General features: G+C 50.1%; 1 protein-coding gene across 1 annotated transcript in view; it reads left to right on the plus strand.

Annotated features, from left to right (window-relative positions):
- The first annotated feature begins 2,778 nt into the window (after positions 1 to 2,778).
- LOC119381033 (23 kDa integral membrane protein) overlaps positions 2,779 to 14,479 on the plus strand; it is a 69,021-nt gene continuing 57,320 nt past the window's right edge. The window contains exon 1 of the mRNA XM_037649025.2: positions 2,779 to 2,918. Coding sequence (XP_037504953.1) covers positions 2,779 to 2,918 — 140 coding nt within the window. The remainder of the gene's footprint in view (positions 2,919 to 14,479) is intronic.

Below are 14,479 nucleotides of genomic sequence, written 5' to 3' on the forward strand. Positions count from 1 at the left end.
TTAAGCATCCAAATTGTGCTTCACTTTGATGCGATCATTGTCCAACGCTCTGAAGGTGGCTATGGGTAGGCGTTAAAGCCATGACCGAGATTTTGTACGGACTGCCTCATGGTGCACAAAAAGAAAATTCCGCTGCAGTGGAATTTTCGTTATGTAGAAGATATCGGATCGAGTCTCTTTTGCGGAGGGTTATGAAGTAGGATGCGCGCTCAATTCAAGAGGGAAACCAGATCTGCCAGCACTGCTTCAAGATATAGAAGGAGATGCAAAACAGCTAGAGCAGATGCAATGCAAACAAAACGTGTTTTGTCCGTGGCCAGAACTGCTGCCACCAATCTTCACGTAATCGATTCTTTTTAAACGCTGCATTGATCACATAAGGTTTGACAACGTACACATTTGGGCCAACAAAACAACACCTCTTGGCGACCGCTCTCCAGAAATTCATTTCCATTCATGAAGAGACCTTGGCTTTTATATCAACCTCTCAATTCTGGCACAGCACATCATCATAAGAGACGCATGGAGGGAATGCGTTCTTTAGTACTCAAGATATTAATTATACTCAACTGAAATAGACGAAAGAAAAGGAGGCTACAACTGAAAGTGCCTACTGTGGACTGAGGGATGTCTAACACTGGCGTGAATTCGCAAACCACGCGAATGCATTTAATTGGAACGGTCTTTTTCTTTACAAAACAGTTCCCAATTTCCGACCATAGATCATTTCTGTTGTTTAGCGAAGATCAGAGAAGAAAAAAGACGTGTTACTGTATTTTCTTGTTACTAGTGATGTCCTTTACGCAGTAGCCACCACGCTCTGGAAACACAATGTTTGACATTTTCTGCTTTTGTTCTAATAAAAATGATGCAACATGTTTTTTCATAATATCATTCTCCAGTCTTTTGAGAACATTTTGGGGGACTTTGAACAAAATTGAGATTGGGTTTTTTTTATTATAGATTTTTGAATCGAGGAGCACTTTTCTCTTTTTGGTGTTTCGAGCATGCAAATTTACTACTTTGAAAATTATTAGAGAAATACAAATGCAGAGGTTCATTATTCACATAAAGGCCTATTCATACTGCAAATATGAACAAGCTAAGATGTTCACAGAAGTAGCCATAGTGTCCCAAATTTGACTAATTTTCAAAAACGCTGTGTTTTTCGTGAATTTTTAAAAATACATAATTTGCTCAGAATTCCACGAAATGATAAGAACTATTTCCACTTTACTTCTACTTCCGCCAAAAAGAAAGATATTCGTAATATATAGCTTCAGTAGCTGCCAGCATGATTGCGAATTTACGAAAACGCAGTCTTCGTAAAATGGTCGTCGTCAACCAGCGACACTTGTGGAATTTTCCTGTGTTGAAAAAAATTTTTATTTGAAAACGAACTGCGATTTCGTGCTGTGCAGTCATATGTGCACAACATACAAAATTATCAAGAAAATCGGAAACATCAAATATACACCGTTTTTTGATCTTTCGTGGAATCGACCTGCAGTCTCTTCCTAGGAGCACATGGTGATGGCTATTGAGCCGCCGTGATTACGGTATCATTCTTACTATCATACACAAAAACTTCATTTCCCATGATCAGCTTATTGAAGTTAAGTCTAAATGACCCACCACGATTGCGTGCAAATTGAGCCAATTTTCGGCGAGCAGTCCTGACATTTTTTGAATAATCTTGGTTAACAGAGAAATCAGTCCCTTTCAGTTTTGAAGCAACCGCAAGTACTCGTTGCTTATCTTTAAACGAAAGGAATTTGACAATCAGTGGCCGTGCAGTTCCTGCTGTGTACTGACAAATACGGTGCGCTCTTTCAATAGACGTTGTATTAAGCGTAATATTCAGTTTATCAGAAAGAAAAGACGTGACTTTTTCTTCAGATTCCGTCCATGTTTCGTCGGCACTATCCAGGAGGCCATAGATTATCAAATTATTCCTTCGCGATCGGTTGTCTAAGTCGTCTTGGCTATCATGCAGTGCCTCAATTGACAAATTGATTGTTTCAACACGTGTGGAAACTTTATCAACTGCATCCCTAAGGGGCGGTACAGACGACGCAAAGCCCTGCGCACGTTCAACCTTGACTGCCAGGTCAGTCACCTTTAACTCAATCGCTCGCTGGTCGGACCGGAGCGAGCGAATTTCGTCTAGTATGTCTGCCTGGGTTTGAACCAACGAGGGTATTTGCATGATAGCCTCAAACATCTTCTGTTCCTGGTCAGCCGTAAGAGGCCCAGGGTTTTCCTCAACATCACCACAGCGAAGTAGACACATCTTAACAACAACAGCAGTATTTTCACAATAATACCAAACAGAACAGAACAAGTCAAGTGTAAACGAATACATGCGCACAGTGGGATCTGACGCCTGTTTTCCGATCGGTTTACCCCGTATACTACGATAAGAATAACCAACCTGTAGAAATACAGCATGTAAGCGTCGGGCGTCCATGGCGGCGCCAGATCCCGTTGTGGCTGGCCTGGGGAGCTGCGTAAGTAGTTTTCCGTCCTCCGATGGGCGTGGTTGCCAGAAAACTTGGTCGTCGATAGCTGGCAGCGCTGATAAATCCAGTGGCTCTTGGCGAAACCAGGCATCGATGAAAGCTGGGCATGATCCGTACGCATATCTGACGTCATCAGTCAGAATGCACATAGTTTTGCAGGTCAGATCTAAGGCAGTCACCACCTGCAAAAGCTGTAGAAATACAGCATGTAAGCGTCGGGCGTCCATGGCGGCGCTAGTTTCCTCGGGATCAGAAGATGGCTGCGAAATGGGTCACTGGAGATAAGAGAAAAGACTTGAAACCTACGAGAGCAAGTGTGCTGTGCTCCAAGCACTTCCGTGACAGCGACGACGTACAAAGCCCGTCTCTGATGCAGTCGCTGGGATTGACGATCAAGTATGCGACTGAACAGCGACGCGGTTCCTTCTGTGTTCCCGCACCTGAGGTGGCCCTCGCCGGTGCTTCCGTGTTAAACGCTTTGATATGGCTAGCGATGAGATCTCGAAATCGGGTACTCTACACGACAGTCGCATAATTATGACGCAGCAAATATACCGTTTATATTTCAACACACCATCATTGTAGTACTGGCCAAAATTCCGAAAAAGCGACGACATGGTAAACAGAACTGCAACATATGAGCCAAACTATCCATGCGCAAGATGAGGGGCGTAGGCAGAAATTTTTTTCGGGGGGGGGGGGGGGGGTCAACTCCTTGATCTGAAGTGGGGGGCGGGCAGGAAGATGTCGTCGAGTGTCATTTTGTGCTCTATATACTGTGGCAAGAATAAAATATTCGGGGGGGACCGGGCCCGGTGCGCCCCCGCCCCCTGGCTACGCCACTGCGCAAGATTGCAGCGCAGTTCGGAGCGCATGTCACCACTGCGTCAAAGAGCGGCTCTCGTGTACTTTTTTTGTTTGCTTTTTCTCTCGCGATAGCACACTGACTCATCACATGCTTCCTGCCCGCTGCGAAGTGTGATACTGATTGCGTCAATAATGCTGCACTTTGGGCAATGAAATTCACGAACATCTGATGTTGTTGCAAGTTGTCGCGCCCTGCCAAAACGCGGCTAAAAGCGAGTACCAATGCTGCTGTTCCTTATCCGATTTAATATACACGGCTGAACATATCATTTCTGTCAGTTTACTGCAGTGTAATTAAGCACTAACATATGCATCTTGCACGTACCAGTCCATGTTTCCGACGCGGGTGAAGGTTACCGGTTGGGACGCGCTTTGTTGTGCCGCATCATCGGCGCTGGCAGCATCTTCGGTCGTCGCTATTACCGACTCGAAGATGTACGGATATACAGTGAACTCGTTACGACTGCCACATTTCGCCATAACAGCAACTACACGCCAATTTAAAAAAAAAAAAGAACATGGCATCGCCTGCTGGAATGCGCCGTCAGCTGTCTTCACGATACCGTCGCTGATGTCACGGAGCTTCGGCAAATCACAGGCGGCGGCGAGACTCGCAATGCCGCCCGAGGCGCCTGCTGCTCATTTTCGGCAAAATAAAGTTATTTGCATTGGTCTATGCAAATTTACGACTTGATTTTCGAGTTTGCCGCACGAAATTACTTAACATGACACGATAACCTCGTTTTTTTTTCAAAAAAGTGCTTCAGTGTCCCTTTAAATATTGACTTAAGGCAAGAAATGGGATTTGAAAAGTTCGAGAGCGTCTTGACAAACTCCCATTGCATTATTTACAATGAAGAAAGTCTCACGTGTCCGATTTTACAAGCTGCAAAGTAAGCCCTCGAAATGCAAAAAAGAACACGTGACCACAGCGAGCATATATATATATATATATATATATATATATATATATATATATATATATATATATATATATATATATAGAGAGAGAGAGAGAGAGAGAGAGAGGTCGCCGCGTTAAGTGGGCGCCCCCCCCCCTTCAATTAAGGGAGACTTTAAGCCCTGGGGGTGGCTTTCACTTCTTCACTTCACTTCACTTTTATTTGTGAGTATAGCCGACTGCCACGCAGAATGCTTGGGTTCTATTCCTGCTGGGATCCTAATTTTTACTCTTTGCATTCGTCGAGTCAACGCTGCCGATTTCTCGTTTTCTTAAGGCTCTCGCATTTGAATTACCAATATATGTTCTCGCCGGCGCATACCCGTGCACCGCGGCCCGTGGTAAACGGGTGTGTGCCACAGAGGCGTAGCCAGAAATTTTTTTTGGGGAGGGGGGGGGTTGCAACCGTGCTTTATGTATGTACGTGCGTGCGTTTGTATGTGTGTGTGTACATATACGCAAGCAAAATTGAAAAAATTCGGAGGGTTTGAACCCCCCCTGTCTACGCCCCTGATGTGCCGCACGTGTATGGTGGAAAGTGTTTGACGACGTACGCGACAGGATTTTCACGTTATTCATGTCATGAACCGACAGTCATATCCGTCAAATCCTCTTACCCTCCCAAGGCAATTTTTGTCTACCCGAAGTTAAGGCGGCGATCACGAGAGCACCCAGACGTAGGCGGCTAGATAGGCAGACAGGTACGTAGATAGAAACGATCAAAGTGCCTAAGGTTCGCTAAGAAATGCTTCGCATTTATTAAACCAAGCAAAAACTGGAGTCCACAAGTTCCTTAAAGCGCATAGAAAAGCTTCAGGCGCACCACATGCACGACCTCGGGGCGTGCCCGGTACCGCTGACAGTTTATTTATTTATTTATTTATTTATTTATTTATTTATTTATTTTGTTGAGGCGTTTATTGGACGGTAGTCGGCGACGATATGCAATGGCGACAGTCAAGGCACAAAAACGGACGCAAGAGCGCGAGCGCGAAGAGCCAAAGGCGACGACCCACTAGAAGGCTATAGAGAGCGCAACCCATTACTCAATAAAGGCTTCGCTACAATTTCCCCGGGTACGAAAAGGGAGCCGTCCGGCGACCTAACAGCTCGTCACTATGAGTTGGTCATAGTGGGCCTTGAGACGCTCCACGTTGACGATGTCGCGCCCTCGACGGCGCATGTCCGAAGATGGTTCGATGGGTTCGATCACGTAGTTGACCGGGGATGTGCGCTCGACGACCCGGTAGGGGCCTTCGTATTTCGGCAGTAGTTTGTAGCGAAGCCTTTATTGAGTAATGGGTTGCGCTCTCTATAGCCTTCTAGTGGGTCGTCGCCTTTGGCTCTTCGCGCTCGCGCTCTTGAGTCCGTTTTTGTGCCTTGACTGTCGCCATTGCATATCGTCGCCGACTACCGTCCAATAAACGCCTCAACAAATTGGTGGAGAGTGCTGTGCTCCTATTCGATGCCCCTGGAGCTGAGATCCCGTACCCTACCAACTACCATGCCTCAAGACGCTGCTCAGCAAACGTCTCCTTCCACAACGACCGCATGCCCCGGTGTCCCCCGCATCCGCGACCCTCCTATCTTCACCGGCGCGGATGGGACCGATGTTGAGGACTGGCTTGCGATGTACGAGCGTGTGAGCGTACCAAACAAATGGGACGAGGCAGGCAAACTCAGCAACCTGGTTTTCTACCTCGCGGGTGTGGCGGGCCTGTGGTACAACAACCACACCACCGAGTTCCCCACGTGGTCTGCTTTCAAGACCGCCATCATCGATGTGTTTGGCCGCCCTGCCGTTCGTAAACTGCAAGCCGAACAACGTTTACGTGAACGAGCTCAGCAGACCGGTGAGTCCTTTACGAGCTACATTGAAGACGTCCTGGACTTGTGCAAGAAGGCTGACGCGGCCATGCCTGAGTCTGACAAGATCCGCCACGTTCTGAAAGGCATCGACGACGATGCCTTCACTATGCTGCTCGCCAAGAACCCTCGTACTGTGGCCGAGGTGATTACGCTCTGCCAAAGCTACGAGGAGCTGCGCCGGCAGCGACTGCTGACCCGTCGACCTCCATCACGCGACGCCGATCTCGCAGGCTTATCGGCCATTTCCGATCAGTCCGCCTTGCTCGCCGAGATCAAGTCATTCGTGCGCGAGGAAATTGCCCGCCAGTTCTCCCTACTGGCCTTCCCTCGCCCGCAGCATGTTGAACAGCCGTCGACCGCGCTGCTGGCTCCCTTACGCCGCGCTATTCAGCAGGAAATCGCGGAGGTCATGCCGGAATACCACCAGCCCCCTCCGGCACCTGCGCCGCTCAGTTACGCGCAGGTTGTAGCCAGGCCACCCCAAGCGATTCCTGTGGCTGCCCCACTTACTTATGCCGAAGCCGTCGCCAGACCTCAAGCCTTCGAAGCGAGTGGGCCGGCTGCGTTTGCCGACGCCATACCTAGGCCACCGATGCAGCTCATCATGCAGTCGTATCAGCAGACGCCTCGTCCACCGCGTCCTGCTCCATGGATGGGACCTACCCCGGCGAACCGATGGCGCACTTCTGACAACCGCCCGATCTGCTTCGCGTGTGGTTGCGCCGGTCATGTCGCCCGCTATTGCAATCGCGTGCAGCCGCCTCGTGTAGCCTCAGCCATCCCCAGCCAGTCAAGCCGCCCGTATTACGATTCACCGCCGCCTATGTCACCGTCGTCTCGCCCAGCTCCGTCTACCCACCGTTCGCCGTCACCACGACGCCGATCACTGTCACCAATGCGGCCACGGCCGGTTACACGTGACCAGGAAAACTAGTCGTCGCAGTCCACGAGGCAAGGGCTGCGACGCTATCGAACTGCGAAAGCCCTCAGCGAAGCCCATCAAACGTGTTAGACGTGTTTGTGGACGGTGTGCGCGCATCTGCCCTTACTGACACTGGAGCCGCCGTATCCGTTATTGACGCCAAACTTAGCCGACTACTGCGAAAAGTGACGACGCCACTTCCCGGGCTCTCCCTCCGTACAGCAAGCGCCCAAAGTATTCACCCTACAGCGGTGTGCACAGCCCGCGTCATGATTAAGGATGCTCTGTACGCCGTCGAATTGATTATAATTCCAGCATGCTCTCACGACGTCATCCTAGGATGGGATTTTCTCTCCCACCACGACGCCGTGATTCCTTGCGCACCCGCCGAAATAGAGCTCTCACCATTCTCTGATCTGACGCCGGCTGACAGTCCATCGTCTGTGAGCAAGGTACTCGTCAAAGACGACACCAAACTGCCTGCATACTCGTCAACGGCCGTGTCCGTCTACTGCGCCAGTCTCTCCGACACCGTCGCCCTCCTCTCGCCATCCGACCGTGTTTGCACGAGGAAAGGCTTGCTGGTGCCCTTCGCGACCGTGCAAGTTACTGAGGGCAGCACGTCAATTTTTGTTATCAACCCATCTCCGTACAGTGTTACGTTGGTGCGAGGAGAATGTCTCGGCAGCGTGGAACCCCTCGAAGACGCACAAGTTATGGACGAACCAGATGATGGCACGCACTGCCCCAATTCCGGCACGCTCAGTTCTGTTACCACGTCTGGTTCATCGCCCGCTGATGTATTTGCTCCTTCCATTGCTGACAACCTTACGCCGGACCAGCGTTCCCAGCTTCTAGACCTCTTGGAAGAATTTCGCGCTTCTTTCGATATTGCTCAAACTTCTCTCGGCCGCACGTCCACCGTTACGCATCGCATCGACACTGGCGCCCAACCACCACTGCGGCAACGTCCATATCGCGTATCTCCCACAGAACGCCGCGTAATCAACGAGCAAGTCGACGACATGCTTCGACGCGATGTTATTCGACCATCTAACAGCCCCTGGGCGTCTCCTGTCGTACTTGTTGCAAAGAAGGACGGTTCTGTGCGGTTCTGTGTGGACTACCGACGACTCAATAAGATCACTCGCAAGGACGTTTATCCGCTGCCGCGAATCGACGACGCGATTGACAGCCTACAAGGAGCCGAATTCTTTTCGTCTATCGATTTGCGCTCAGGGTACTGGCAGGTACCTATGGCTGATGACGCTCGACCGAAGACCGCCTTTGTCACGCCCGACGGCTTGTACGAATTCAACGTCATGCCGTTTGGGCTGTGTAATGCGCCCGCCACCTTCGAGCGCATGAGGGATACTGTTCTGCGCAACCTGAAATGGCACACGTGCTTGTGCTACCTCGACGACGTCGTCGTTTTTGCTCCAGACTTCTCCACGCATCTTCAACGCCTCCGGCATGTGTTGACGCGTTTGAGCGACGCTGGTCTGCAACTGAATTTAAAGAAGTGCCGATTTGCAGCTCGGCAGCTGACAATACTCGGCTACGTCGTGTCCAAGGACGGAATTCTCCCCGATCCAGCCAAACTTCGGGCCGTGACCGAGTTCCCGAAACCTACGTCCGTCAAAGAACTGCGCAGTTTCGTAGGACTGTGTTCCTACTTTCGGCGCTTCATTCGAAACTTTGCGACTATCATATCACCGCTGACGAAGCTCCTCGGAAGTAACGGGCCCCTCCATTCGTGGTCGTCGGAGTGCGACGACGCTTTCGCAAAGCTCCGTCGTTTGTTGACGTCGCCTCCCATACTACGCCACTACGACCCTACGGCCCCTACAGAGGTACACACAGACGCCAGCGGTGTTGGCCTTGGCGCTGTCCTTGCGCAGCGCAAACCAGGATTCCCTGAATATGTCGTGGCATATGCAAGTCGTACGCTTACTAAAGCCGAGACCAATTACACCGTCACCGAAAAGGAATGCCTGGCGATCATATGGGCCCTTACAAAGTTCCGACCCTATTTATATGGCCGCCCATTTGATGTCATCACCGACCATCATGCACTATGCTGGTTGTCCTCATTGAAGGATCCCTCAGGCCGCCTCGCCCGCTGGGCACTTCGCCTACAGGACTACGATATTCGCGTGTTGTACCGCAACGGACGCCAGCATGGTGACGCCGACGCCCTCTCGCGCTCCCCCTTGCCTGACAACGATGCCCCCTGCTCGGTACCTAACAATGTTGTTTCTTCCATCGACGTTCACACCATTGCTACCGAACAACGCAAGGATAAATGGATCGCCTCGCTGATAGACTTGCTCACTGATCCGTCGGCAACACCAATCACTCGCGCGTTGCGTCGTCAAGCCCACCATTTCACCATTCGTGACGACCTACTGCACCGACGCAATTACAACGCCGACGGCCGCCAGTGGCTACTTGTGATACCCCGCAGTCTGCGTTCTGAAATATGCGAGTCTTTCCACTCTGATCCACAATGCGCGCACTCTGGGGCACGGTGTTAGAAGTATTATAGGTGGACCGACGGCGCCTCCGGAAGCGGCGAACTTCTGTCCGCGGTTTGTGGCGTCTTGTTTACAGGGCCCTAGATGGCGCTACACTACTGGTGGCTCAAGAGCGGTATCAGGCGTGGTCGCTTCGGAGCCGCGACCGCCCCTCGAAATGAATAAAAAACTGTGCGTTCGCGCTATAACGAGCGCAAAAATAAATAAATAAATAATAGCTTCGAATAAATCGAAATTTGGACGATACAGCCGCTACCTGTTGAATATGTTGAATTTGCCACCGCGAAGGTTGGAGGTGGTAAATTCAAGACATGCTTTCCTCATTCGGACAATTAAAGATATGACAGTGACGTCACGCTGAAATATGACAAAAATTAGTTCTGTTTGTAGAAGTATAGTTTAGATAGTTAGAAAAAATACCGCATTAGGCGTAGTATTACAACAGAAAACGCATACTGTCTTTGCTGTCGGGAACATTCGAAGTAATTTGCGGTCGTTGATCGCGGATAAAAAAATGTGTCACGAATACGACTTTTTAGCTGGTCGTGCATAAAATAGTGAATTTTAGCGAATGCCAGCAGCTAAGTTTGAGGCACCGACGAAGGATATGAAAAAGCATCCTGGTTTGGCACTGCGAGAAGGGGAGACATTATGAATGGTGGATATATGTTTCCGATTCTTCTCTGTTGCCAACTGAGGAATATATTTCACTGTTTATGTCTCGCATAGTCACCCGAAGACAGCATTACTACTTCGTCCTTCAAGGAACACGTCGATCGCGGTATGCGGAGTCTTTACGAGCGTAGCCAGTCAACCGCGATGGTACACCGGTTACGGTACTCGGCTGCTGACCGAAGTTCCCTAGTTCGATGCCAGCCGCGGCGGTCGCATTTTGATGGAGGCGGCATGCTAGAGACCCGTGTTCTCTACGATGTCAGTGCATGTTAAATAACACCACATTGCCGAAATTTGTGGGGCTCTGCTACGGCGTGCCTCATAATCATAACGTGGTTTCAGCACGTAAAACCCCAGATATTCTCATTGTTAACAAGCGTAGCTTTCGCACGGAGAGAGAAAGACTGCACACGCACGTAGGCGTTAAAAAAAACGGGCCAACTCACGGCGTGGATGAACTCAAGACGATGAACTCAAAAGGAACTCAATACTTCGTCGGCACGGCGTCATTAGCCAGAGCCGCCTTTCGTGATGTGCTCACAAGAACGTGCCCTTTGTTCACTGCTTCCCACGTCTTCGTTATGTACCTCGGCTCGAAGTGCTTCTCGCACGCGTAATCAGTCGACTGCAGCACGCGGTCCTTGCGCGGAATCGCATGGCGCCAAACATTCAGGCGTTCCGCATCTCGGGGTGCAGAAAAATCGACTTTTCAGTGCAGGTCTTGTACACAGAGTTGCACCGCGGCACAAAACACTTTTTGCCCATTTCACGGCTTTCTCACTCGAATAGCATGACCTGCCATCGCACAAAAAGAATTAAACGAGGAAGCAATGTGGCGGCAACTGCTTCGTCACCGTGGCTTTGTCGGAAGAGAGGCCGGCGCGCGCCGCTGTGAGCCTCTTGACTGCTCCTGCCATCTGGCGGCATGACGGCGCGGAGGAACCGAAGTTCGACACAGCGAGCGCATGGCGCCGGTGCTGCGTCGTTCCACCTGTACTTCTAACACCGTGCTCTGGGGTATCAAAAACTTACCACCGCATTCGACAACGATACTTCTGGCGAGGGATGTACCGCTACGTGCAGAAGTTCGTTCGCTCCTGCCTCGATTGCCAACGCCGAAAACCTTCAACGCACGTGTCACCCGCCGGTCTACAACCATTACCTTGCCCGAACCGTCCGTTCGGGCGCGTGGGAATCGACTTGTACAAACCACTTCCTCTGACATCGGCTGGTAACCGCTGGGCCATCGTCGCTGTTGACCACCTTACGCGATACGCCGAAACCGCCGCTCTCCCAGCGGCTACAGCGCGCGATGTTGCCTCCTTCCTGCTACACCGATTCATGCTGCGTCACGGTCCACCCCAGGAGCTTCTCAGCGATCGAGGCCGTGTCTTCTTGTCGGAAGTCGTCGAAGCCATTCTAAAAGAGTGCCGTGCTGTTCACCGCAAAACTACTGCTTACCACCCGCAGACGAATGGGCTCACCGAACGCTTTAACCGCACGCTCGGCGACATGCTCTCAATGTACGTCGCCGCCGATCACACAGATTGGGATGCCATTCTGCCCTTCGTCACCTACGCCTATAATACCGCCCCTCAAAGCACAACTGGTTTTTCACCCTTCTTCCTATTGTACGGAAGGCACCCGTCGCACACCATCGACACGATACTCCCATACAAGCCGGATTCAATTGAGTGTGCGCCGATATCTGACACAGCCAGGCTTGCGGAAGAGTGTCGCGAGCTTGCCAAGACGTTTACAACGCAGGAACAAGAGCGGCAGAAGAGCATTCGCGGTGGAACCACCGCTTCTGAGTCCACGTTCCTCCCTGGAGCGCTCGTATGGCTCTCGGTCCCTACCACTGCAACTGGCCTCTCTACAATTTATTTATTTATACTGCACCCTAGCATAGCGTTTTGACAGGGTGGGTATAAATTTGCTATATTTACAAATTGGCAAACAAATAAATATAAAACATATTTATACGCTTTCAGAAGAGAAAAAAGAAAACAGCGCTACATTCGAGATCATCACAAGTGGAGAATAGTGATGGAAATAAACAACAGTAGCACATGTAATAGAATTCCGACACTCACTGCTGAAGCTGCGCAGCAAGAAGGTTTAAGGATGACTGGGAAACAACTTCGTTACTAAAATTATTCCATTCGGTAATTGTCCTAGGGAAAAAAGAATAGTTGAATAGTGTTATTACGGGTGGAGAATGGGGCTATTCTAAAGGCATGCCTCTGCCTTGTGGCATATCCTGTGGAGAAATGGATTATATGTGATAAGTCTAACTTAAAATAACCTTTAACTAACTGAAAGAAAAATTTCAATCTCAATACTTTATTTCTTTGTGTAGGTGTTGGGAGCTTGGCTTTTGCTAATAAACATGTTATTGAAGTACGGCCGAAACTGTTATAAATAAATCTAACAGCTCTCTTTTGAATGTTCTCCATTTCGCTGATATTTTTTCTAGTGTGAGGGCACCAAGTTACGGATGCATATTCTAAAGTAGGTTGAACAATTGCCTTAAATGCAATAAGGCGAACGGCGGGAGTGGAGAGCTTGAGAGCTCGTCTAAGATAAATTAGTTTGTAATTGCACGAGCTTATTACTGTGTTAATGTGTCTCGTCCAGTTAAGGTCATTCGAAATCCAAAGACGAAGGTACTTGTAGCGTTGTACCTCCAGCAGTTCGTCATGCCGTCGGGGATGAGCTCGCAGTCGAGTTCGCCGAGACGTCCAAGTACCTAGCTGTACGGCCCGAAGTACCGTCGAAGAAGCGTCTCGCTATGTTCGTGTCGGCGTATTAGCGTCCAGACTCAGACACGGTCGCCAGGCTGGTATTCCACGTCGTCGAAGGTTTAGCCACTCGGTGAGGCCATCGATCTGTGGGTGGTACGCTGTGGTCCGGCAGTGGCTTGTTTGGCTGTATCTGAATATTGCCTGAGTTAGGTCAGCAGTAAATGCCGTACCTCTGTCGGTGATCAGGACCTCTGGTGCGCCATGACGCAGGACAATGTTCTCAACGAAGAACTTGGCTACCTCGGAGGCACTGCCTGTGGGCAGGGCCCTTGTCTCGGCGAAGCAGGTGAGGTAGTCGGTAGCTACGATGACCCATTTGTTTCCGGATATCGACGTCGGGAATGACCCCATTAAGTCCATCCCGATTCGCTAGAACGGCCGGCGAGGTGGCTCGATTGGCTGCAGAAGTCCGGCTGGCCGGCTTCAGAAGTCGGCGGTGTCTTCCGTCGCTGACAATGTCGGCAAGTCTTGACGTAACTAGCGAGGTAACGAGTGAAAGTGCGGCCAGTAGTACTTTTCCTGTATTCTTGCGAGCATACGGGAAGCACCCAGGTGTCCTGCCATCGGGTCGTCGTGCAGGGCCTGGAAGACTTCTGGTCACAATGCAGAAGGCACCACAAGAAGGTACTTGGCTCGAAGTGTTGAAAAGTTCGTTTGGAGAACGCCGTTTCGCAAGAAAACGCCAGGCCTGCGCGGAAAGCGCAGCACAGTCAGAGCGAAAGATGGAAGAGCGGCATTTCTAGAGCCCGTTATACACTCTCTTGTGGCTACTAATACAAGTACATTAGCAGCGTACCCACTACGCCACAAATCATAATTTTTGGGAAGTCGGCAAGCACCCACCACGACATTATTCGTTATTCTGTGGAGAAGCGAGGTACCATCTGTAAGGCATTATGCGCACTTTGTTAATGCGACGGTTGATGACGATGAAGAATTATGGCTGAGCCGTTTGTAATGGGTTGGAAGCTTTAAACGACCCACTAGTTACGTAATTCACATTGTGTGACGTCCGGTCGTTATTTAACTGTCCCATCACGCTTCATAACGTACGTTAACAGGAGAAACGGAGAGAGAGAGAGAGAGAGAGGGAATTAACTTTATGGATGCCCTGAGGAAATGGATCATGGGAGCCTTATGGGTTTCCTTGGCAACCAATAGAAGTGCGCTTGCGAGGAACCCACTACGCTATAAATCATCATACTTTTTGCGAAGTAGGGAAGCAGCCACTATACAATTTTTCGTCATTCTGCTGATAACCGTCGTACTCGCTAAACACCTGTAAGGCATTTTGTGCACTTTGTTGATGATGATGAAGG

This window comes from Rhipicephalus sanguineus, chromosome 2, assembly GCF_013339695.2.
Source record: "Rhipicephalus sanguineus isolate Rsan-2018 chromosome 2, BIME_Rsan_1.4, whole genome shotgun sequence".
Lineage (NCBI taxonomy): Eukaryota > Metazoa > Arthropoda > Arachnida > Ixodida > Ixodidae > Rhipicephalus > Rhipicephalus sanguineus.